At 45.7% G+C, this 27246-nt stretch overlaps 1 protein-coding gene across 8 annotated transcripts in view; it reads right to left on the bottom strand.

The window, feature by feature from the left end:
- Window positions 1–27246, bottom strand: part of FRYL (FRY like transcription coactivator) — a 768252-nt gene that overhangs the window by 245301 nt on the left and 495705 nt on the right. For all 8 annotated transcript variants that reach the window (XM_033945802.1, XM_033945793.1, XM_033945809.1 and 5 more), the window contains one exon: window positions 8593–8674. In XM_033945802.1, the coding sequence (XP_033801693.1) occupies window positions 8593–8674 (82 nt within the window). The remainder of the gene's footprint in view (window positions 1–8592; window positions 8675–27246) is intronic.

Raw genomic sequence — 27246 nt, 5'->3', positions numbered from 1 at the left:
AAGAAAATTTACAAATGACTAATAATAGCTCTGCACATTCATTTTTTAATTCTATCAGCACTTTGGAATGTATACCATCTGGTCCAGGTGATTTGCTACTGTTGAATTTGTCAAATTGACCCAGTGTTTATTACAGTATTATCTTAAAATGAAAGATTTTTGTACACTTGTACTGATGTTTGTTTATATGTACACTTCTTTCCTAATAAAACAGATACAAAAATAAATAAATGTATTTCCCTGTAACTTCATCAAGTGTCCCTAGTCTGTCATTTTTGATGAAGTAAAAAAATTGATTCACTTGTACCTGTTCTAATCTAATCTAAAACTTAGGTTTGTTTACCGCATCATCCTCAAATAGGAGTTCGATTCGGTTAACGTAAGAGAGCAGCCTAACAAAATTTCATGATCTACTAGATCGAAAGCACTTGCCTCTGAGCTCTACTAAACAGGAGGCCTGGCATGCTATTTTGAGCATTCCCCCAGCGATGAAGTCAATGCAGTATTTAGGTGTATATCAGAGTCCAAATCCCAAGCTGGTGTATACCTATAATGTCCGACATCACTTGGGGAGTATATGGGCTGTGTGTGTCAAATCGAAGGAGCTTCCGCTCGGAGTATGGGGACAGATAGCATTAACAAAAATGGTGCTCCTTCCTAAGCTATTATATCCTTTGAAGACCTTACCTTTATGGATAATTAATAGGGATGTCATGGCATTCCACTCCATCGCAACCTCTTTTATATGGCGCAACAAAAGAGCCCGTATTAGTTACAAGTTAGCCCTGAATAAACAAATGGGGGGCTTGAACCTCCCCGGATCTCAGACTATATAATGTAGCAGCACTAATCCGCTTTGTCCATGAGGGGTGGATGGGTCACTTTAAGTATTCTCCGCAGGGGTGGCTAGTGGAATGATGTTCATCCCACTCTCTTGTAAATCTGCTACATTTGAAATCATCGGCAGTTCTGGGGGGGAGGGGGGTCTTCAAAGTTACAGCTCTTATAGTTTATCAGATTAGCATGGAGATGGTGGTGTCAGAGGCCTCTCTGCTGTTGCAGCTAACGGGTAATGTGGGATTCCCGCCAGGCATTGGTAGGTTTTGGTTTCAGCTGTGGGAGCGGATGGGATGCAAAGTCCTTAAAGATCTATGGGATTTGGGGGATGAGGTATTCCTGTCCTTTGCTCAAGTGTGGTCCAGGTGGGCATTGCCATCCAATCATTTCTGGGCTTACTTCCAGGTTAGGCATTATTATCATACTTTACAACAACAGTGGGGTGTTACTTGGCTCTGTGGCCCTCTGGGTGTGCAATTCCTGCAGGCTCCCCTTGAAATGAATAAGCTCTCTACTTGGTATAAAGGTTCTGAAATCTGCATATGGGATGCAAGTCATGAATAAAGTGCTGGAAGCCTTGCAGAAAGATCTGGGGGTTAGTTATGAGAGACAGAGATTCCTGGATCTTTTTGATTCTGTTCACTCCATGGTGAGGGCGGTGGATTTGAAAGAAATGCAATATAAGATATTACAAAGAGCAGGGATGTCCAACCTGCGGCCCAAGGGCTGCATGCGGCCCGGTGAAGTACTTTGTGCGGCCCCAGTTGAAGGCGATGCAGTGTTTTCCTCTGCTGCCCTTGGGTGTTTACCGTCTTGCCAGCTCCCTTCTCTGCCTTGTGCAGCGTTTCCGCGGCCCCAGAAACATTTTTTTCGGCCAATGCAGCCCAGGGAAGCCAAAAGGTTGGACACCCCTGACATAGAGCATATATCTCTAGGGATCAGGGAGAACAGATGGGTTTATGGGAGGGAACCTGTGTCCTAAATGTAAGCAGGGCCGAGAAACTTTGGTACATCTTTTCTTGGAGTGCCCCACCACTGAATTGTAGCTGCGGGCTCTTCCCCTACTGGGGCAGACCTTGAAGCACCTGGTGCCATGGACCTATAGCTCGTTACTGCTGGGAGATCAGAGTGAGCTTTTGAGTGCTGGGTTTTCCCTACCTCAAAGAAAGTTTATTTACCTTGTGATCCTTATAGTTAAAAAATTGCTGTTACAATATTGGATTTTGGACCATGCAGTCACTTGCTCTCAATGGATCACCAGGGTACAGAGATTGCTAAGTACAAAATCCAGACTTTTCAATCTGCAGCACGTATGGACAACTTGCGATATGTGGCTTTACGGCGGGACTCTTGACTAATGCCCTGGGGACTTCTACATCTTCATCTTGGCAGTCTCATGGATAGGGGGGAGCTGTTTCAATTCTGCTCATATCAACAAATGCAACAATGAAAAGCGAAAGAACATGTCATAAAATATTAGGAACCTGAACAACAAAACAGTGCTACAAGGACACACAGGCTGCATTATCAGAAGGGGGCGCCTAAACTAGGGACCCTCCTAAACTAAGTGTGAAACCTATTCTGATGGCACCCTTATAAAGGCTGGTCAGAAAACAGAAATCTATCTTACCAGAATATGTAAAAGCAGACAATTGGGTACAAGGAATAAAGTGTGGATTTACAAGAAAGAAGATTAGCAAAGGTAAGAACCTAATCTTTCATTCTTGTAAACTAAACTAAAACTTAGCTTTATATACCAGGTCATCAACCAAAGGAAGCTAGACTCTGTTAACAATAATAAACAACTGGAAATTACAAAGGATTAATTTTCAAAGTGTTTAGCAAATAAAAAAGTTTTTAAAGATTTGCGGAAGAACTGAAAAGGACTAGAGTTTCTCAAAATTAAAGGGAGTTCATTCCATAATTGAGAAAATTTGAATATCAAAGAATTGCTAAAGTTCTTGACTCCTTTAATCCCTTTTCTGGAAGGGAGGGAGAGTTTGAATTGTTGAATGCCTCTTGCATAGGAAAATCCCACTTTATTCCGGGACCAGTGGGACATAACAGAACAGTCCTGAAAATTCAGGATGGGACTGATGAGCCTGCTGCCAAAACAGGCACAAAAGCTGCATCCTGCTTGGCTGCCACATTGATCCTGTAAAAACTTGGTATGCAAGGAAGACAAGGTAGCACTCCTGCAAATCTCATCTAGAGAAACAGCTGACGACTCTACCCAAGAGGATGAAACGCCTCTGGTAGAATGAACCTGTACCATGGGGGGGGGGGGGGGGGGGGGCTTCTTTCCAGCCGTCATGTAAGCTGCAGAAATGGAAATATGGATCCACCTGAACATGGTGGCCTTAGAAGCTGGCCTACCCTTGCAGGCAGGGCTCACCAAAACAAACAGGTGTTCATAGAGGTGAAACTCCAGGTACCACAACAAGAAACTGTGCACATCCAAGGACCGCAACACCCAGTCCTGCTCCCTCAACCAGAGGAAGCAAAAGCAGGGAGGTGGACTTTCCGATTCACATGGCAAGAGGAAACCACTTTGGGAAGAAAGGAAGGAAGGAACAATGTGCAGCATCACACCAGAATCCGTAATATGTAGAAAAGGATCCTGGCAGGAAAGAGCCTTGGGTAATTGCCACCAGGAAGACCATCTTGATTGTGAGCTCCATAAGGGCCGCCTGCTCCAGAGGCTCATATAGCGAATGAGCCAAAGAACAGAGAACCAGGAAGTAGGACATAGAAGTTACAACTGAGGCCTAAGTCACACAGCACCCCTCAGAAAAGGAGCTGCGTTTGGATGAGTTGCCAAGGCGCCCCTCAGAGAAGGAGAGCTCATATACGAAAGACCAGCAATATGCACCTGGATCAAAGCTACTGCTAGGCCCTTTTTCAGGCCATCCTGCAGGAACTCCAGGACCCGAGGAACCGACAGAGCACATAAGAGCATAAAATAGCCTTACTGGGTAAACCAATGGTCCATCAAGCCCAGTAGTCTGTTCTCACAGTGACCAGTCACTAGTACTTGGCCAAAACCCAAAGAGTAGCAACATTCCATACTACTGATCCAGGGCAAGCAGTGGCTTCTCCCATGTACACATGTCGCAGGCCGCACCAGGTCTGATAACTTCTCCAAGTCTTCACATAAGCAGCCACTGTGGATTTCCTTTTGCTGTGCAGCAATGTGGCAACATAGCCGAAAAATAGCCCTAGCTAATCAATGCTGCACATTCAGCAGCCATGCGACAAGTCCAAAGCGGTTCGGATCCTGCATCATGAACAGATTCTGCATAAGAAGGCGAGAATGACGAGGTAGCCGGAGCCCCCGATTCTGCTGAAGCCGAACCAAATTGAGATACCATGGCCGCCTTGGCCAATCAGGTGTGACCTTTATGGGCTGCTATCCATCTCAATAGATGCCCTATTGAGATGGATAGCAGCCCATAGAGGTCACACCTGATTGACCAAGGCGGCCACGGGCCATGGGCCATGGAGGGAAGACATATAGTAGACCTTTCCGAGGCCAGGGCTTCACGGGAGAACCAGGACACCCAGGATGTGAAGATGGGCAGCCACAACCACCATCACCATCACTTTGGTGAAGGTCCTGGGTGCTATTGCCAACCTAAAGGGCATCACTGCAAACTGGAAATATTGCATCAAGATGTGGAATCTCAGATACTTGCCCACTGCTTGCCCTGTATCAGTAGCATGGAATATTGCTACACCTTGGGTTTTGGCCAGATACTAGTGACCTGGATTGGCCACCATGAGAATGGGCTACTGGGCTTGATGGACCATTGGTCTGACCCAGTAAGGCTATTCTTATGTTCTTATGTACTTCCGGTGGTTCGGAAAAATGGGAATGTGGAGATACGCCTCCTTCAGATCCAGGGAGGCTAGAAACTGAACACACTGTCTCCATGTGGAAGTGAGACACTTTCAGCGCTGTATCGACCACCTTGAGGTCCAGAATCAGTCTTCAATCGTCGGAACCTTTCTTTGGAATAATGAAGTATATCGAGTATCTCCCAGAGACTGAGTCTCAATCTGGAACAGGTTCTATGGCCACAAAATCAAATAATCTTGGACTGTGATCTGCACCCAAACTACCTTCTCGGGGTGGCCCGCTGGGGAATCAAAAAAATATTTGGTCAGAGGACAGAGAAACTCCAGTTTGACTGCCGACAACTGCCCCCTATGCGGTGGGGGGTGGGGAGAGACACCGACCTGGCATCAGAATTGCTTCTTTGCAGGAGCTGCCATAAAACTCCCAGTGGATGGCTGACATCAAGAACTGCCAAATTAAGCCCAGTAGCCCATTCTCATGGTGGCCAATCCAGGTCAATATTACCTGGCCAAAACTCAAAGAGTAGCAACATTCCATGCAGAGGCTTCCCCCATGTCTTAATAACAGACCACGGACTTTTCCTCTAGGAATTTGTCCAAACCTTTCTTAAAATGTAATGTAATGTAATGTAATTTATTTCTTATATACCGCTACAACCAGCTATGCTATCCGCTTTTACCACAACCTCTGGCAATGTGTTCCAGAGCTTAACTATTCTCTGAGAGAAAAAATATTTCCTCCTATTGGTTTTAAAAGTGTTTCCCTGCAGTTTCATTGAGTGTCCCCCTAGTCTTTGTAATTTCTGACAGAGTGAAAAATCGATCCACTTGTACCCGTTCTACTCCACTCAGGATTTTGTAGACTTTAATCATATCTTCCCTTAGCCTTCTCTTTTCTAAGCTCTAACCTTTTTAGTCTTTCCTCATATGACAGGCGGTCCATCCCCTTTATCATCTTGGTCGCTCTTCTTTGAACCTTTTTTATTGCCGTTATGTCTTTCTTGAGATAAGGAGACCAGAATTGAAAGCAATACTCCAGGTGAGGTCGCACCATTGAGCAATACAGAGGCATTATAATATTTAATCTAATCTTCCATTTGTGAGTCGCACATACCTATACAGGCTCAAGGTGACAGATCTAAGAGGAAGGGGAGAGTAGCAGGGGAAGGGGGCATGGAGAAACAAGAGAAGGGACTTAGAGGAAGGGGGTACTATACAGAAATTGAGACAGTTAGTTGTCAAAGAGGTGAGTCTTCAGGTTTTTTCTGAATGTAGTTGTTATGCCCATGTCTGGCCAGGGCATGGCAAGTAGTCACTTTGGCTATTAGGTGTGAATCTTCATATCTGTTTGCTTTTTAGCTGCAAACCTTGCCTTACATCTGTGCCAAAACAATTAGGCAGCCTTTTCGTGAGAGCAAGTTGTTTATCATATCTCTTATACTGTTTCATGTCTTGCCGAGGAAGTCTTGCCGAGGAACGGCTCTCAGGCTACAGGGATAAGGGAGGGTTCGAGCAGCGGTTAACATTCCATCTGTGAAAGTTAGGAGATAAGGGAGACACCTGTTGTTACTGCAGAAACGGCAGTGTCTGTGTATGTGTAAGAAATTCAGCACTTTCTGTGCTATAAAAGACTGAGAGTCACAGACTGGACTTTGAATCTTGCTGCAGCCTCGGGAGCCGTCGGTTGGGTCTCTTCCCTTGATCGAACAGATTCCCGATCAGTATTGGAAGGGGGCGTGCCAAACATGGTGGAGTATTTTGTTTAGTGTCTATTTCTTGTACATTATCTGATGTATATCTGCATTGCTTGGTATTTATTATCTGATGTATTATTTGATGTGTATGCAATAAAGTATCATATTACTCTGGAGCTTTGGTGGAGGTGACTTCTATATACCCTTGCTAGATAAATACATGGGCAGAACAGTAGTGTAGTTTGTCTCTTTCCTGATAACTTCTGGTAGGTCATTCCAAGTTTTTACACCCAGATAAGTTAGCACAGAGTGGAAAATTCACTTGTAGTGGAGGTATTTTATGGATGGCAGGTTTAGTTGAATTCTGTTAAGGATTCTTTTTGATGTCGACCAAACATCAGAGAATAATTGGATGAGGGGGCTGCTGAGCTTCCTTATAGAATCTGGTGTAGGATACATGACGATTTGAAAATTATTCGGGATGATGTTGGGAGCCAGTGAAGTTGCCTGATGAAGATTGTGATTGAGTCAAATTTCTTTAAATTGTAGATTAATCTAATGGCTGTGTTCTGGATGAGATGTAGTTTGTGGATAAGAGTGGTGTTGATGCCAAGGTAGGCAGAGTTGCAATAGTCCAGTTGAAGTAGGACCATCATCTGAATGATCAAAGCAAAGTGGTGTGGGTAGAAGTACGGTCTAGTGAGTCACATTTGACGCATAGTGTAGATGGTCTTTTTCCGAATGTTAGAAATTTGTGGTTCCATTGTGAGAGTGTCGTCTAAGATGCAGCCTAATACCTTGGTGGATCTTTCCATTACGAGAGTGATGCCTGATGAAAGAGTGAAGTTAGGTATGGCATTCTGTTGTGCGGTACGCAAACCAAAGGCTTTGGTCTTTGTGGTGTTCAGTTTCAACTTGTTGTTCATTGCCCAGGTTTGAATTTTATCTAGTGTTCCCCCGGTCGTTCGCGGTCGGCAGTTCGCAGTCCCGGTCATTCGCAGTATTTTCTGACTGCAAACCACCGACAAGGAGAGGGCAGCGGGAGAGGCAGGAGAGAACAGCCGGAGTGTCGGTGAGTGCAGGAATCACTCGCTGTATGCTCCGACCGCCTCTTCCTGCACTAAGTCGGGCCTTATCCAATCAGGAGCTGCTTTGACATGCAGCTCCTGATTGGTGAGGCCCGACTTAGTGCAGGAGGAGGCGGTCAGAGCATACAGCGAGTGATTTCCTGCACTTGCTGGCACTCCAGCTGCTCTCTCCTGCCTCTCCCGCTGCCCTCTCCAGTCTCTCCCATGAAAAACCATATTCGTGGTTTTTCAAGATTCGCGGGGTTTTCTGGAACAGAACCCCCGCAAATATCGGGGAGTACTATATATTGTTTGAGATTTTTTTCTTCAATATTAGGATGGTTATTGGTTATGGGGATGAGGATGTCGTCGGCATACAATAGTACAATTTCATCTTCCATTTTGATATGTCCCAGTGAGCTCATGAATAAATTGAATAGGATTGGGGATAATGGGGAGCCTTGTGGGACGCCACAGAATGCCTTCCAAGGGTTGGAGTCTTGCCTTTTGAGCATGTATTTGTGATTTTGTAGGAAGTCAGCGAACCATTTCAGTACAGTTCCTGTTATTCCGATTTCCGAGTGTTTGGTTAGGAGTGATTGGTGGTCCACCTTCTTTATGAGATTAATACTGTCTAATAAGGAGCATAAGTGAAAATTTTGCTGAAAGGTAAGTAGGTGGGCAGAATGGATACGGTACCTGATTTATCCTGCCTATGGAAAACAGTACCTACACCAGGCAATGAAAGTTAGAATAACTGTCAAAACAGATTACATTAAGCATATAAATGTGTCAGCACTGCTGGATGATATCACCCACTTATGGTTGATTTATCCTGCCTGTCAACAGAAAAGTATTCTAGTATAAAGTCTCTGCCCCAAAGAGTTGAAAACCTAAGGGGGTCTTTTACTAAGGCGCACTAGCCTATTTAGCGCGTGCTAAATGCTAACGCATCCATTATATTCTATGGATGTGTTAGCATTTAGCGCGTGCTAAATCGGCTAGCGCGCCTTAGTAAAAGACCCCCTAAGTTACATTTATCAGAAAAATACTTCCCAGTTTTATAATACAACATATAAACTGGTATACATTTATTTAAATATCTAAAATATGTACAGTGCTATTAAATGACTTACTTATCTTCATTAATGTCTTTCATATGTTTACTATCAGGATTTTCTGTGGGTGCTATCATTGTATTGCTACTAGAAGAGGTACCTGCAAATTAAAAAATATATATTTATTAAAGACAGAGAAATCCTATTAAAAAATATGAAGTTTTATTTTAGTGAAATAAAAATAAAATTATTTTCTATTACAGCAATATCTCTCTCCTATGTCTCATCAATAATGGATCTTCTTTTTTAGTATATAATGGAATAATCTATGTGCTATATACGATAACAGAAATATAAAACAGACATGAATTTGAAAGTTTTCATGCGTTTCATACTGTGGCTCATCCAGCTTGCAAGGGGGCATGTTGGAGGCGTGTTTTGAACAGGACTAGGGAGGGTTCAAAATTAGGTGCTTGTTTAGTGATAATGAGCTAGAGGATGCAGATATAAGAGACATCATCAACAACTTTTATCGTACCAAGCAGCCTTATGGGGCAAAGACCTAGGAAAACTAATCACACACTCAAACAACTATAGCGAATTTAGGAGACACCTAAAAACATACCTGTTCTTGAATTACATAGGTAACGAACAAGGACAATAGCCCCCTTCGTAATTCCACCCATATCAGATCTTGCAAACTGTTAACCTCTAACCTCTAATCTCTAAACTATGAATGTCCCAATCAATTAATGAAACTTTTCTAACTCATTGTAAATAGCACGGAACTTCCCGGTCCGGCAGTATATAAACTGTTGTTATTATTAATGTTGTTAATATCAGATGGTCACTGTTATACTCTGTAATTCACCGACTGTACAGTTTCACCTCACTGTAATCCGCCTAGAAGTCGCAAGATTGTTGGCGGTATATAAGAATAAAGTTATTATTATTATTATTATTATTAGATTGGGAAGAATCATCCAAGAGAAAAAAGAGGATATTTTTATCCAGACCTGCTTCAAACACATTCAAGCCAGGGTACAAAAAGGAATCCTGATTGAGCAGCTGACTATAGGAGGGATGAAGACATGACCTCTCTTTCATTTCCCAATGGTTACTGACCCCCCTCCCACCCACTCCCATCCTCAAGAAAGGAAAGAGATAGTGGATATCAAACTCTATGACAACTTCAGATATTATAGCCATTCCTATTAGAGCAGCAAACAAATGTAAACAATAGCCTAGTGGTCAGTGCAGTGGACTTTGAACAATGGGACAAAGGCGTAATTCCCATGTTAACTCTTATTTCTATGCTATTATGTTAGCCCTCCTGAAACACAGCAACAAAACTATTATATCTGAATTTATAAGATACCTGCAACCATGATGGCTATTATCATTGTGTACCTTTAGGTACAGTAGGTTCTTCTCTGTTCCTGGAGGGCTCTCAATAACATATCAAGGAATTAAGGGGGGATTTGTATCTTGGTCTTATTGTTTAAAGCAGTGGTTCCCAACCCTGTCCTGGAGGACCACCAGGCCAATCGGGTTTTCAGGCTAGCCCTAATGAATATGCATGGAGCAGATTTGCACGCCTGTCATGTCCATTATATGCAAATCTCTCTCATGCATATTCATTAGGGCTAGCCTGAAAACCTGATTGGCCTGGTGGTCCTCCAGGACAGGGTTGGGAACCACTGGTTTAAAGTTCACTCTACTCATAGGCATCGGAACAGGGGGGCCACAGGGGCCGTGGCCTCCCCAAAAATTGGCGTTCCTGCCTGCTGCTAACCAGGTCACTGGTGGCTGCCGGAGTTCTCTTCAGCCGCTGAGCAGCACCGAGCACGAGCGTGCTTTGGCGCTGCTGCTCGGCGCTGAGCAGCTTCCTGATTGGCTCCGGCGATGAGGGAGGGAAGGGGGCTGGATTCAAAGCCTGGCAGGGAGGGGGCTGGGTGCAGAGCCTGACAGTGGAGGGGAGGGAAGGAGGATGGGTGCAGAGCCTGGCAGGGAGGGGGCTGGGTGCAGAGCCCGACAGGGAAGGGAGGGAAGGGGGTTGGGTGGAGAGCCTGGCAGGGAGGGGGCTATGTGTAGTGCAGGGCAGGGCACTTGAATATTAAGCCACCTGACTTATACTTGAGTCAACCATTTTTCCTCCTTTTTGGAGGGAAAATGGGGGTCTTGACTGTAATTCGGATCAACTTATATTTGAGTAGATACTGTATTTCCTTCCTTTTCCCCAAGCGGGACCCTGCAACATGACCTCTTTCTTTGGATTTCAACTCATGACTCCCAACTCCCAAACTCTCCCACACACCTACCTCCTCCCCGGTTTGTTTTTTAAAATCTTCGGGTAGCGTCGACAAGATCAGCATCTTGTCATTGGCCTACTGCAGAAATCTTCCTTCAACAGTGATTTCCTGTTTCTGCATAGGCGAACTGCTGCTGAAAGAAGACTTCCAGGACAGGTCGACAGCAAGATGATGATTTTGTCGATACTGCCTGAAGATTTAAAAAAACAAACACCAGGGAGGAGGTAGGTGTGTGGGAGAGTTTGGGAGTCAAGAAGAGTTGAAAGCCGAAGAAAGAGGTCCTGCAGCAGGATCCTGCTAGGGGGGAAGGAAGGAAATAACGTTATACACGCCACAGGCTAGGGGTAGGGAGTTGGGAAGGCAGGGAGGACAGATGCTCAGGGGGTTGGGAAAGACAGATACTGCATGTACTGTGAGAGGGTTGGAAAGGACAAATGCATAGGTGTGTTAGGAAAGAAGGAAAAGAGAGATGCTGCACAGGTGGGGTAGTGGGAAGGAAGAGAAAGAAATGCTGCTGGTGGGGGAGGGAAAAGGAACGGAGAATAGATGTGTGGCGTGAGAGGGAAGGAAAGATTATGTATATGGGGAAAGGAAGAAAGAGGGAGAATTGTTGGACATGATAGAGGAGCGAGGGAGAAATGAAGGGAAGGTGAAGAGCGAAATGAAGGTGAAGAGGAGTGAGGGAGAAATGTTACACTGGGAGGGAGGAGATGACTCAAAGAAGGGAGAGATGTCAGACCACTGGAATGGGAAGGAGAGAGAGAGAGATGCCAGACCACAGAATGGAAGGGAAGGAGGGGAGAGAGAGATGTCAGACAGCAGAACGGAGAGGGGAGAGATGTTAGACCTCGGGAAGAGTGAGGGAAGGAGAGAGAGATGCCAGACCATGGAAGAGGTGAGAGATTCCAGGCTATGGGAAGGAGAAGAGAAAGATGCCGGCCATATGAGGGGGGAAGACAGAGACGCTGCTGCGCATATACTGATCAAGTTAACCACGATTGCAGAAATACAGTTATGACCATGCTACAACATCATTGATTGGAGGTATCATTAATTAGAAGAGAGAGTGGAAGTCTCTATTTGGGTCTCCTGAAGCAGACATCGAAACGGGGCCACGTTGAGACCCTGGAATATACTTAAGTTAAGTTAAGAATTTGAATCTATTAATGATCGTCATCTGATTTTTGTCATCTGATTTTTTATAACATCACAACTTCAATTGAGTAAGAAGAATTAAGAAGAAACAAGTATAAGTAAAAGAAAAAAAGTGTAAGTAAAGAGAAAGAAAAAAAGAAAATTAGGGAATATACTGTTTTGTCTCAGAGATTGATTACAAAATTTATGACACTATGATTGGAAGGTGAACTCCTTGGGGGCTTCAGCTCCATATTAGAGTTTCATATCTCTGAGCATTTAGAAATCCAATCAATCTGCTGAGAAAAATAGTATTTAAACTATATATATATATAATGGAGTAAGTCTCATAGTTTGGACTTTAAGCACTTTACTTATCTCCTATTTAAATTGCATTACCCTGTCCTTAGCTGAAAGATGGATGTATGGCAGAAAGTGAAGGAGAGAAAAACAGCAAATGGGTAAGGTGGCCCTGGATACGCAGTAGAGAATGACATGGGGAAAAAATCTGTCCCCGTTACTGCACCGTCCCCGTCCCAATGTCCCCTTCAACACCCCATCACCATCACTGCCATCCCGTTCACCACCCCCGCAGCATCCATACAAGCCTCAGTACTGCAACATTTAGCTTATTCCTTCCATATAAATCAAAGTTCTGGCTGCTGAACTGGAGAAAGAGATGTTCAGCTGGCAGGGCTTTGTTTATAAATTTTTATCAACACAACTAATATACTACTTTATCCTGAAGCAAAAAAAGAAAAAGAAATATAATTTTTTTTCTACCTTTGCTGTGTGGTTTCTGCTTCCCTCATTTTCTCATTCAATTCCTTCCATCCATTGACTCTCTTCTCTCTGCGACTTCCATTTGCTCCGTTACTGTGCCTCTCCCTTTCTCCCCCCTTCCAAATTGGTCTGGCACCATTCTTCTTCCCTCTGCTCCCCCCAAAGTCTGGCATCTCTGTCTTCTTCTCTGCCAGCATCTTCTCCCAACTCTCTCTTCCCCATTTCCCTTCAGCGTCCTTCTTTCCACTCTCTCTTCCCCATTTCCCTTCAGTGTCTTCTCCCACTCTGTCTTCTCCATGTCTTTTCAACGTCCTTCTTCCCACTCTGTCTTCCCCATGTCCTTCTCCCCACTCTCTGTTCCCCATTTCCCTTCAGCATCTTCTCCCCACTCTCTCTTCCCCATTTCCCTTCAGCGTCTTCTCCCCACTCTCTGTTCCCCATTTCCCTGCAGCATCTTCTCCCCACTCTCTGTTCCCCATTTCCCTTCAGCATCTTAGTAACATAGTAGATGACAGCAGATAAAGACCCGAATGGTCCATCCAGTCTGCCCAACCTGATTCAATTTAAATTTTTTAATTTTTTTTCTTAGCTATTTCTGGGCAAGAATCCAAAGCTCTACCCAGTACTGTGCTTGGGTTCCAACTGCCGAAATCTCTGTTAAAACCTACTCCAGCCCATCTACACCCTCCCTGCCACTGAACTCCTCCCCACTCTCTGTTCCCCATTTCCATTCAGCATCTTCTCCCACTCTGTCTTCCCCATGTGCTTTCAGCGTCCTTCTCCCCATTCTGTCTTCAGCATGTGCTTTCAGCGTCCTTCTCCCCACCCTGTTTTACCCATTTCCCTTCAGCGTCTTTTCCTTTCCACCCCACATTTCCTCCTCTCTGTCCCTTACCTTTGTGGCGCTTTCACCCCCCCCCCCCCGGACAAACCTCCTTGCCCTTTATCTGTGGCCAGCGATGTCTAAACTGTCTTCTTACAGCAGCCAGAGCGTTGTAGTTGCATATGGCTGCCGTAAAGGTCGTCTCTGATGCATCTTCTGGTTGCATCAGAGATGACCTTTACGGCAGCCACATGCAGCTTCAATGCTCTGGCTGCTGTAAGAAGGCAGTTTAGACTCGCGGCCATGAAGGCAGTGGCGTACCTAGGGTATGTGGCACCCGGGGCCCATCATTTTTTGACACCCCCCCATGTAAAAAAATATTTTTTTGTAATGACCATGAAACGGAATAAATGGTCAGAATAGAAACAGGCAGTGAAAATTTTCTTATATTCCAAACATAACATAACATAAATTATGTCTGAATTGTCATGACATCAGAAGTACATATGGAGTAGTTGCAGGTGATGCTTGGGACAGTTCTGATTCTGTTAGTTTGGTTTTATGTGTTTTTTGAATAGAAGGGTTTTTATTTCTTTTTGAAGGTTTTGCAGTCTGTGGTCGATGTCAATTGGTTGTAGAGTTGGGGGTCGAGTGTTGCAGCTTGAATGGCTAGGAGGTTGTCGAACAGTTTTTTTCTTTTGACGTTTTTGGTTGGAGGGTGTGTGAATGGTACGTGAGTTCTCCTATGTCTGGTTGAGGTGGATTGAATTATTTAGCTGAAGAAATTAGTTACCCCCTCATCCCACACACATTAATTCTCTTCCATTTTTGTTCCCATTCTAAAAAACACTGATAAGTTCCCAGAAAAAAAATAAATTAAAATAAGAAGTGAAAACAAAGGCCCCTACAAATGAGAACATAACATAAGAATAGCCTAACTGGGTCAGACCAATGGTCCATCATGCCCAGTAGCCCATTCTCATGGTAGCCAATCCAGGACACTAATACCTGGTCCAAACCCAAAGAGTAGCAACATTCCATGCTACCGATCCAGGGCAAGCAGACACTTCCCCCATGTCTTAATAACAGATTATGGACTTTTCCTCCAGGAATTTGTTCAAATCTTTCTTAAAACCAGATACACTATCTGCTTTTACCATAACTTCTGGCCACTTCATTTTTAAGTTTAGATCTTTCCTTTCAAACAGAGACCTTGCTAGATGTCAAATACAGCACAAGGTAACTTCACATGGACTTAGCTGTGCAGGAAATGTGAATCTCCTCATACACCCACCATATAGTGCAAAAATGTGCAAAGGTCTGTTTTTTTCTTTCGATCACTACATAGCCTAATGCCACACAAGCAGCGCTGTTACAAACATATTCTGTAGGTCAATGCTAAGGATAACAAAGTTTCCTTCCTTGGACCAGAAGGAGATACTGATAAACCACTGGAAGAGATCCCAAAACAACACCCAAAGACCCACTCAGTGTGTGAACCAGTTGAGTGGAGTGGACTAACTGGGGGGTGGAAATGGGCCCGGAGTTTGTTCAGCAGAATTTCCCAGACCACCTCTTCCTCTCAACACATTGACACGCTGCCACCACCACCACTAGGAACACCTCACTGGGTAGGCCAGCTATGCTATAAACTTTATAAAACACATTATTATATTTTCTTATAAAGCACATATTTTAACTGAACTCTCTGACAACCTCAGCCTTTCCATTCACAAAAATAGAAGGAAGAAAAGTTCCCATTTCCTGCTGTCTCATGTCCCCGGCCTATACAATATTTTTTTTCTGCAGACCCTTCAAAAGTCTGACCAAATCCTCGTTTCACTTGCATTATAAAGTACTGAGGATGCCATCTCTCCCCAATCCCAGGTCCTAAAGTCTAAGACAGTAGCGCAAACTAATGCTGCCAGATTCAGGAAAAAAAATTTTGATTCGATTCAGCCTATTGAATTGGTTTTTCAATTCGATTTTCCTGCCCAGTTGGGTGATTTTTTTTCAAAACTCCTGGTGGGTTTTATAGCTTTTTCACCCCCTTTGGCTTCTCCTAATCACACTGGCGCTGTGGTGTAAATAAAATAAAGAAACAAAAAGGACTTTTCCTCTCTCTGTTAAATCCTAGCTCACGTTTGCAGTCCAACACCAGCTCTGGCAGGATACACATTTCAAATCTGACATATTATAATCACAAAACAGAAAATAAAATTAATTTTTCTACCTTTTGTTGTCTGGTTATATTTCAAATCTTGTTGGTCCAAGGCTCTGGTTTTCTTCTGATAACTTGGGGTCTCCTTCTTTCTTCATGCTAACCATCCATCTGCCAACTCTGTCCTCCCTTTCCATTTCCCTTCCCTCCCCAGGAAGTCTGGTATCTTTCCTTTTTTTCATCTCCCTCCACAGATCCACCTTTTCTTAACTACCCTTTCATCCGGCATCTCTCCCTCCTTCCCCACCACCCGAGTCCACCATCTCTCCCTTTCTTTTCCCAATTACCCTCCTATCCAGTATCTCTATCCCTCCTCCACACCATCCCTTGTGTCCAATTTCTCTCCCTTTCTGTTCCTTCCCTCCCTAAATCCCATGGTCCATTATCTCTCTCCCTCTCCTCTATTTTCAGATCCATTATTTCTTCCTCCCCCCCCCAAAGTTTGGCATATGCACGTCTCTTTGAACACCCCCTTCCCTCCGTGTACTTCTAAACCAAGGTCCCCCCCAAAGGCCTGTCCCCCCTTAAAGGTCTGCCTGTCCCCCCTTGAAGGCCTGCACCCCCTTTGAAGGCCTGTCCCACCTCCTTGAAGGCCTGTCCCCCCCCTTGTAGGCCTGTCCCCTCCTTGAAGGCCTGCCTGCCTGTCCCCCCCTTGAAGGCCTGTCCCCCCCTTGAAGATCTGCACCCCCCCGAAGGCCTGCACCCCCCCGAAGGCCTGTCCTCCCCCCCTTGTAGGCCTGTCCCCCCCTTGTAGGCCTGCCGGCCTGTCCCCCCCCTTGAAGGTCTGCCCCCCCCTGAAGGCCTGTCCCCCCTTGAAGGCCTGCACCCCCTTGAAGGTCTGCACCCCCCCGAAGGCCTGCACCCCCCTTGAAGGCCTGTCCCACCCCCTTGTAGGCCTGTCCCCCCCTTGTAGGCCTGTCCCACCCCCTTGTAGACCTGTCCCTCCCTTGAAGGCCTGCCTGCCCCCCCTTGAAGGTCTGCACACACCCCCAAAGGCCTGTCCCCCCCTTGAAGGCCTGCCTGTCCCCCCCCCTTGAAGGCCTGTCCCCCCTTGAAGGCCTTCCTGCCTGTCTGTCACCCCCCTCCTCCTTGAAAGCCTGCCTGCCTGCCCGCCCACCCGCCCCACCCCGAAGGACCGCTCGCCCCCTGGCCTCCCCGCACCACTATGAAGCAGCACTACCTATGCTCCCGGCCTTGCCGTTCAGTCCCCCCCCACCACCCCCGAAGGACCCGCTCGCCCCACTGACCTTCCTGCACCACCTATGAAGCAGCCGCAGCAGGATCCCGACGTCAGCGATCTCTGCGCTGCTTAGGCGCTGCTTCCTGCGCCGCGTTCCCGCCCCTCCTCTGACGTCAGAGGAGGGGCAGGACCGCGGCGCAGGAAGCAGCGCCCAAGCAGCTCAGGTATCGCTGAAGTCGCGATCCTGCTGCGGGCTGCTTCACAGGTGGTGCAGGAAGGTCAGTGGGGCGAGCGGTCCTTCGTGGGTGGTGGGGGGGGGGGGAATGAACGGCAAGGCCGGGAACACCCCCTCATGGCTGGCACCCGGGGCGGACCGCCCCTCCCGCCCCCCCCTTAGTACGCCACTGCATGAAGGTAAGGGGCAGGGAGGGAGAAAGGGAGCTGTTTCAACTCGGCGGCGGCAGTAAGGAGGGAGGGAGCGCTATAGGTGACTGTGCGCGTTCCCTCCCTTAACTGCGGGGACAAGGCCATTCACCGCTCCACGGGGCGATGAATGGCCTTGTCCTCGTAGCCATGGTGGACACAGGTTTTCCTCACCATTTTGGCGGGTTACCCGCGGCTAGCTGTGGGTAACAACTATCGTTTCATTCTCTAATATGCAGTTAAGAGCACAGACAGAAGGAAGTGCAGCTAGATGGGAAAGATGGTTTGAAAACCAAAATCACCAGAAAACAAAGGTAAGGGAAATGATTTTATTTTCAGTTTAGTGACTGAATTGTGCCCGTTTTGAGAAATTATATCTGCTGTCTATATTTTGCACTGTTAAGGAAGAAATGCAATTGTTTCTATTACTCTGGGGTTGTACCACATGCAGAGTCTTGAATCTTAGGGTTTCGTTTATACATATCAGTACTTTTAGTTTGTGGTCCCGTATTGCATAGGGGTTATCTGTGTTCTGGTAGGAATAAATGTTGAGAAGCATACATACAGTGTAATTTAATTTTGTGGTTAACCATTATGTATTGTTAATAAGATTATATTGTGTGTATATATGAAGAATGAATGGAAAAATGGTATTACAATTAGTACTATTATAGGGGCGGGGTCTGGGGCACAGCTTGTGGGCCCCCCAAACAAAAAAGCATTCCGCTGCCTATGACTGTACTGACCACTAGGGTACTCCTTACACTTGCTTGATGCTCTATTAGGAATGCTCTGCAGGGATATTATGTGTTGCCATTTTTATACAAATGATGCCAGACAGACTTTTTTGTGTTTGGGTTTTTGGTGTTCATATTTTGGATGTTTCATTTTGGAAAATGGCTGCTCATTTTGGAAATTTTCAGTGCAAGAATGTCCTCTCATGTATTTTAAAGATTGAGATAGACATGTTTTTGGGACATTATGATCAGGATATCCCAATTCTGACTTGGACATTCTCTTGAAAATTCCTCTCCACAAGTCTTTCAAGCTATAAAAGGCCAAATAAATTCTTGGCATATTCAACCTGTTTTTAGCAGTGGCCAATCCATGTAGCTGCAGGATCTTAAAGAGTTTACAAATTCCACGCTGCTTACACCCAAGAATATAGCAAATCTAATGTAAAATCACTCCCATATATTCAATAGTATTTTTTGAAAATCATATCAACTTATAGAGAAGCCAGTGCTCAGAGATGTGGAGGTGAAAACAAGGGGCAAACCCCAAAACTATCACCTCACCACCCAATCATCGCATATTCAATATATTTAGTTGATATTGAAAAATCTTTGTGCAGCTGTGTACCCATAGGTTGTCACTTTCTCATACAATAATTAATTAGAAGTTATTCAAAAGGCAAACTTTTCTTGAATTACAGGTTCCGACATGGCCCTGAATCTGAATTCAAAATGTTACTTCAATTTTCCGGTTACAGCTTTAAATGAATTTAAGTTTTTGAGACATTTCCACCCTTGAAATAACGTTTAGAATTCAGATTTTGGTTCCCTGACACAGGATCGAAATGGGCCACGTCGGAACCTGCAATTCAAGATAAGTTTGCCTTTTGAATAACTTTTGAACAACTTCTAATTAATTATTGTATGAGAAAGTGACATCCTGTGGGTACATAGTTGTATGAAGATTTTTCAATATCAACTAAATATATTGAATATGCGATGATTGGGTAGCGAGGTGATAGTTTTGGGGTTTGACCCTTGTTTTCACCTCCACGTCTCTGAGCACTGGCTTCTCTATAAGTTGATATGATTTTCAAAAAATACTATTGACTATATGGGAATGATTTTGCAAATGATTATCAAACATGTCAAATAAGAACGGAAAAATAACCTCCAAGGTGGAACCCAACACATCAACTAACTGAATGCAACTGGCACTAACAATGATGCGACTCCCATAACCTAGCATGAGTTATCCCTTTAAAAAAAAATAAAAAATTCAGACGAGAGTCAACCACATGGCCCTTCTCCTCAAGGAGGTTCATCTTTGGACACTGCAGAAACTTCCAAGTATTCATCACTTTGCAGACCCTTTTGACAGTAGAAAGACAAGTAGAAGAAAAGTACGCACATATCTGAGACAGTAAACAGGCAAAAATAACATGATAGAGCAGGCTGTCAAGACTTGCATGCCTTCCTACTAAAAAGAAGACTATCGAGGTAAGAACCTAATCTTCCTTTCTAGTGTAAAAGGCATACAAGTCTTGAACCAGTTGGACGTATCAAAGCAATCCCTCTAGCTTAGGGTGAACAGATGAGCCTGATGCCAACACAAAGGACTCTTCCACCCTGCAGAACTCTGTGAAGGTATGCAGGGTGGACCAAGTGACTGCCCTACAAATCTCCAGCCCATTGCCTAATCCAAACATCCTATGGGCAGAAATGGAAAAGGCTGAGACTTTGCTTATGACCCTGAACACATCATAGAGAGCATTTACTACATAAACTACCCCCAAACCAGCAACTTGTAGGAGCCTGCCACAGGATAGAACAGCTGGCACAGGCTATAAAGGAAGCCACTGCCTTCAGCCCTAATGCCAAAATTGTCTTTTTAGGACCAAATCCTTCCTTCGGTCATACACATCCTTTAGAATTACTCTAACCTGCGCAACCAAGGAATCCACCTTAGAAAGGACAAACAGTCCTGAAAATTCAGAGCTAATAGATACAACTTTGCCATCGTCCTGGCAATCCACAAGAGGCCTTCCAGAACCTCCCAGTGTTCTTTAAGCATCATATTAATGTCTGGATGTGAAGGAAAGAAGGTAGCTTGGGCCTTGGAACTGCTCATAAATGAATCCTGAGCAATGAAGGTCTGTAGGGGCTCCAGCTTCAAGACCCACAACCTATCCCTGAGAACAGGGGTAATCCCGGAAGACTGGAGGATAGCGAATGTTACACCCATCTTCAAGAAAGGATCAAGAGGCAACCCAGGGAATTATAGACCGGTCAGCTTAACCTCAGTTCCGGGGAAGATGGTCGAATCATTAATCAAGGACAGTATCAATCAGCATATAGAAAAAAATAAGCTGATGAGAACTAGCCAGCACGGTTTCTGTAATGGTAGATCATGCCAAACGAACCTACTGCACTTCTTTGAGGAGATAAGCGAACAACTGGACAAGGGCGACCCCATAGACGTAGTGTACTTGGATTTCCAGAAAGCCTTCGACAAGATGCCTCACAAGCGCCTACTAAGGAAACTGTGGAACCACGGAGTGGAAGGGGACATACACAGATGGATCAGAAACTGGCTGGCGAATAGGAAACAGAGAGTAGGAGTGAAAGGTCACTATTCTGACTGGAAAGGGATCATAAGTGGCGTCTCGCAGGGGTCAGTGCTGGGACCGCTGCTGTTCAATATATTTATCAATGACCTGGAATCAGAGACGTAGTGCGAAATTATAAAATTTGCGGATGACACAAAACTCTCCGGTAAGGTTAGAACTGTCGAGGAATGTAGAGGACTTCAAAGGGACCTGAACAAACTGAGTGGGCAAATAAATGGCAGATGAGCTTCAATGTGGAGAAATGTAAAGTCATGCACATGGGAAAAGGAAACCCGATATACAATTACACAATGGGGGGGACAGTATTGGGGGAAGGCAATCTAGAAAGGGACCTGGGGATTATGGTGGATAGAACAATGAAATAGGTGGCACAATGTGCGGCGGCCTCAAAAAAGGCAAACAGAATGTTGGGCATTATCAAAAAAGGTATCACTACCAGAAGCAAGGAAGTTATCCTCCCGCTGTACAGGGCGATGGTGCGACCGCATCTGGAGTACTGCGTTCAATACTGGTCGCCGTACCTTAAGAAAGATATGGTGGTACTTGAGAGGGTCCAGAGAAGATCAACAAAAATGATAAATGGCATGGAGAACCTTTGCTGAGAGATTGGAGAAGCTGGGGCTCTTCTCCCTAGAAAAGCGGAGACTTAGAGGGGTTATGATAGAAACTTACAAGATCATGAAGGGTATAGAGAAGGTAGAGAGGGACAGATTCTTCAGACTGGCCGGGGCAACAAAAACTAGAGGGCACTCGGAAAAATTGAAGGGAGACAGATTCAGAAGAAATGCCAGGAAGTTCTTCACTCAGAGGGTGGTAGACACCTGGAATGCACTTCCAGAGGAGGTAGTAGAACAGAGTACGATTTTGGGTTTCAAAATGGGACTGGATAAGTTCCTAAAGGAAAAGGGGATTGAAGGGTACAAATAGAGGGGTACTATACAGTACAAAATGCTTTAGAGTAATAGATAACTTATTGACCTGGGGGGCTGCTGCGGGAGCGGACTGCTGGGCACGATGGACCTGTGGTCTGACTCAGCAGAGGCGATGCTTATGTTCTTATGACACCGTTATGACCTTTAGTAAAGCCGCCAGCTTTTGCACGCAGCTCCTGATTGGTGAGGCCCGACTTTAGTGTAGGAAGAGGCGGCTGGAGCATACCGCGAGTGATTTCCTTCACTCGCCGGCACTCCGGCTTTCCTCTCCTGCCTCTCTGGCTGCCCTCTCCTGTCTCCCCTGCTAAAAAACATATTTGCGGTTTTTCAACATTTGCGGGGGTTCCTGGAACGGAACCCCCACGAATATCGGGGGAGTACTGTACTGCTTAAATTCTGAGCGGTTTCCAAGCAGTAAACATTCATAAAATTAAATGACTTTCAACCATCTTGTCCACATACAACATACAGTATTTTCTGCAACCTACATACAAGCAAGAACAAGCAGTTAGCATAATAAAGTTTCCAAGAATTAAAACATATAGTGCTAGAGTGGGATCCTGAAGATTGGGGGCTCCTGGCCCCTCCAAAATTTTGTCTGGAGTCTTGAAAAGATCTCTGGCCTGAAGGTCATCCTGAGAACTGGTGATTTTGTCTGGAGGTTAGAAAAGTACTGTAACCTGACCTCCTATGAGCTTGAGGTCTATTGTCCGGTAAAGACTTCAGCTTGTGATCCTGAACACTGGCCATAAGATCATCCAGACCTTTTCCAAAGAGTAAATGTCCCTTAAATGGTAATTAACACAAGATCACCTTGAAGGAGAAATGCGCCTCCCAGTGTCTGATTCATAGCATCCTGTGAGCGGAAGTGGAATAAGCAGACATTTTGCTTACAACTTTGAAAGGATCATACAGAGAATCAGCCACATAATCCAATCCAGACATTAGAAACTGGTGATCCATCCCGGAAATTGTCTCTGGATCACGGCACTCCTTGGAATGGCAAGCCTGGACAGCAAAAGACATCACTGCAGCTGTTTTAAACCTGAGGCCACGGCCTCGGAGTTGCTTATGAACAAAATCCAGACTATGGTCCTGGGCATCCTGTAATATTATGTTGCCTCCACTGGGAAGGGAGGTGTGCCTGGTAAACAGCGCCACCAGGGAAACCACTTTGGTGAAACGAAGAGATGGTTAAATTCAGCATCCATTGGATAGAACCTTGTCATGGCTTGGGCACCCAAAGGGCCCTCCGGGATCTCCCAGTGGTTCGTGAGCATATTTGTAATGTTTTGATGAGAGGAAAAACAGGTGGGCTGTACTTTTGTACTAATTATAAGTGAGCACTGTGTAGGAAAGAACTGCAGAGTCTCTATCTTTAATTCCTGGAGGGATTCTGTGATCACCTGCACAAGTGCTGAAGACATGAATAGCCCACGCACAGTCGGATCCTCTCTGAGATCAGGGGCCTCCATCAGATGTGGATCCAGCCCCAATAGAGCTGAAGCAGCATCTTCTGCTACAGAGGACCCTGACTGGGAGAGTAATGGCATTGAAAGAGAGTCCTCTCTAGCCTAGTCTTCCTCAAACTGGACCTCCCCATCTTGTACATTGCACTGTTGCTGGGGAATCTCCAGCACCAGCATGGCCGTGATCCCAAGGGTTTAATGTGGCCCTTATTAATCCTGTAAGCTTCAAACATCATATTTATGAATGCTGGGGAAATCCCTGTTCAGGATGTTCAGACGATCCCTGCGGATGCTCACGAGCTCCTTTCTGGGGTTTTGCAGCCACACCATGGCTATACTTCGCCAGGGACACACTTGCGCTGCTCCCCAGCTCAAATCTTGACTATTTTCCTGATCCTCACACTAACACCTCCCCAGAAACTAGAGGAGGCTAACCCAGACAGGTATCGCTGAGAGGCAGAGAAGGACGGGAAGCTCGGGGCAGCGGCGAGAGTAAGCTCTGCCCTCCCCCACCACATCGGCAAGGCAGCGTCAAACTCCCCCTTATAAAGGGGAGGAGCTAAGAGGCACACACGGTGCCGAGCTAGACAGAGAGAGGAGCGGAGGAGCTACGAGGTGAAGGGGAAAGAGAAGGAGCTTAAGGAGAAAAGGCTAGGAGGAGGAGACAGGTATTGCAGAGAGGCAGAGAAGGACGGGAAGCTCGGGGCAGCAGCGAGATTAAGCTCTGGCAACGTTGGCAAGGCAGCGCCGAACTCCCCCTTATAAGGGGGAGGAGCCAACGGCACGCCGCCATTTGGCACGCAACGAAGGCGAGCGACTAAGGCTCTCGCCTTAGCGAGGGAGCCTTAGAAGGAGCTGGGAAACTCGGACACCCAGCAAAGTAACACCAGCAGACTCATACCAAGCAGGAAGGCGGCTACAAGTACTAGTCTTTAGCTAGCTACACAACAGGACACACTCCCTCACATAACACACACCTAGAGGGGAAAACGAGCACTCACTGGCACTAACACGGTAACACAAGCAGACTCAGAACAAACAGTAACACCAGAAGACTCACACTAAACGGGAAACAGTAATCAGGAGGCCAATAAAAACCCCAAAACACATCCAGCTGACAGAGACAGAAGGTTCACAACAGATTCGCTCAGACAACTCAGAAGGGGAGCAAGAGATGGATGCCCAGGGAAGCCAGAAGATGAGCTATCCAGTCTTCTGCACTGGCTGCAGTATGTATGACTACCTCCCTTCGGGGATTCGGGCATACATTTGCAGTCGTTGCATGGAGCTGGATAGCTTGAAAAGGCAAGTCCGGCTGCTAGAGGAGACAGTGCTGGAACTAAAAGAACTCCTCACCTCTGAAGAAGAAATCCGCAAACAGGAGAAGCTTCTAGTGAAGTTCAGCCCAAACGAGATCAAGGAACTAGAAAGATACATCAAGAAAGCTCACCAGCAGCATGTGGAGAACTGTACCCGAACAACCCAGAAAGAAGGCCTAAACGAGAGAGGAGAAAACACCCTCCAAACTCTGGAGACGTGGAACCTGAGATAAGGGGCGATCGCACACCGGGAATAAGAGGGAGCCTGCATGGGGACATCCCCCCACCCGAAGAGCAGAAAACAATTTCAGGAGTACCACAGGAGGGAGAAGATTGGTCCTATACCATGGATGTGGACCTATGACCCCCAAGGAACCCCCGAATAAAGAGGATGGGGATCATCGTGGGAGACTCCATCATATGTCATGTGGACAGCCACACCACAGGAGGGAGAGAGGATAGAATCGTCACCTGCCTGCCTAGAGCAAGAGTGAAGGATGTGGCCAACAGGATCATAGACAGCGCAGGGGGAGAGGACATTGCTGTGCTTATCCACGTGGGAACCAACGATGTGAGTGGGCGGAAGTATGACATGGAAGAGATGAAGGGCCAGCTCCGTTCACTTGGAAGGAAACTGAAGATCAGGGAGGTGAAAGTGGCCATCTCCGAGATCCTCCTGGTACCAAGAGTGGACGGAAAGAGACAAGGGGAACTGCAAGCGAACAACGCTTGGATGAGATGATGGTGCGAAGAGGAAGGCTTTGACTTCGTGCGCAACTGGACGGCGTTCTGGGGAAAAAGCAAGTAGAAACATAGAAACATAGAAAGTTGACGGCAGAAAAGGGCTACAGCCCATCAAGTCTGCCCACTCTACTGTCCCACCCCATTAAGTCAGAGTGCTGCTCGACCCACGTAGAGAAAGGACGGACTGCACCTCAATAAGGAAGGATCAAGAGTACTGGCAAGCAACATGAAGAGGGCCATCGAGAATGCTTTAAACTAAAGGACAGGGGAAAGACGACAGTCGACCACCAGTCGATGGTCTGGGCGACAGGATGCCCTGAAGAAGGAACCACGGACAACTTCTCAGAAACCACGGACAACTTCTCAGACACAGGAGGGGACGACCACAAGGCAAATAAGGGAGACAACACAGGAGCAGAAAAGGATACCATCCAAAAAACAGTAGAGACTGCTAAACTTAGAAAGACCAAGAAGGTAACACAAAGGAAACTCAAACGTATGTATACGAATGCTAGAAGTTTGAGAAACAAAATGTGAGAATTAGAAGCAATAGCAAAAAACGATGAACTGGAAATCATTGGCATAACAGAAACTTGGTGGAATGACGAAAACGAATGGGACACAGTACTACAGGGATACAAACTGTACAGGAGAGATAGAGTGGGGCAGAAAGGTGGAGGTATTGCCCTATATGTTCGGGAAGGAATACAATCTGTGAGAGAGGCTACAACGGAAGAGAACGAGAAGCTGGAATCCCTCTGGATCAGGATTCCCAGGCACAGCGGTGCGGACACAAAGATTGGCCTTTACTATCGACCGCCAGAACAGAGGGAGGAGACAGACTCGGAAATGATAGAGGAAATTAGGCATGAATGTAAGACAGGAAATGTCATAATCTTGGGGGATTTCAATTTCCCGGGGATAGACTGGGACCTGGGAACCTCTAACTGTGGCAAGGAGGCAAAGTTCCTGGAGGTGCTAGGGGACTGTTCCTGGAACAAATGGTAGGAGACCTGACAAGGGGAAATGTCACCTTGGACTTGGTCCTAAATGGCATTGTGGAACCAGCAAAGAAAGTAGAAATCATGGTCCCGCTGGGGACGAGCGATCACAACATGATCAACTTCAAACTTGATGTCGGGAAGGGGAAAGGTACCAAAACCTCAGCCACGACTTTAAACTTTAAAAAGGGAAGATACAATAGTATGACAGCCATGGTGAAACGACGGATCAAGAAAAAGATGGGCAAAGTCAAAACGGTAGAACAGGCATGATCCCTACTGAAAAATACTATCACGGAAGCGCAAAACCTCTACATTCTGCGGTTGTCCAAAGTAAAGAAAACTAAAGGCAAATGAGAGCTGGCATGGCTTACCAAAGAGGTGAAGGAAGCCATAAAAGAAAAGAAAGACTCCTTTAAAACGTGGAACGCACAAAAACATCCGAAGCTTGGAACAAACACAGAGATGACCAGAAAAAATGTCACAGGGCGGTGAGGGTTGCCAAAAAGGACTACGAGGAGAAATTAGCCCAAGAGGCCAAAAATTTCAAGCCCTTCTTTAGATACATAAAAGGGAAAAAACCCGCAAAAAAGGCGGTGGGACCGCTGGACGACCTGGGATGAAAAGGGTGCATCAAGGATGACAAACAAATTGCAGACAGATTGAACTCCTCCTTTGTGTCTGTCTTTACAAAGGAGGACACCGCTACAATACCTGAAATATTGAAAGTGTTCAAGGGGGTCACAGAGGACAGCCTCACCACAGTAGAAGTGGACTTGGACCAGAATTACCACCAGATCGACAAACTTAAAAGTGATAAATTTCCTGGGCCGGACGGAATTCACCCGAGAGTCTTAAAAGAACTGAAAGTTGAAATCGGAGAACTATTGCAAAAACTTGCCAACCTGTCAATTAGAACAGGGCAGATACCAGACGACCGGAAGATCGCGAACGTCACGCCGATATTTAAAAAAGGATCGAGAGGAGTGCCAGGCAACTACAGACCTGTGAGTCTCACGTCTGTCCC

Source organism: Geotrypetes seraphini, chromosome 1, assembly GCF_902459505.1.
Source record: "Geotrypetes seraphini chromosome 1, aGeoSer1.1, whole genome shotgun sequence".
Lineage (NCBI taxonomy): Eukaryota > Metazoa > Chordata > Amphibia > Gymnophiona > Dermophiidae > Geotrypetes > Geotrypetes seraphini.
The sequence above is the reverse complement of the archived record's forward strand: the minus strand, read 5'-3'. Positions and strand labels throughout refer to the sequence as shown.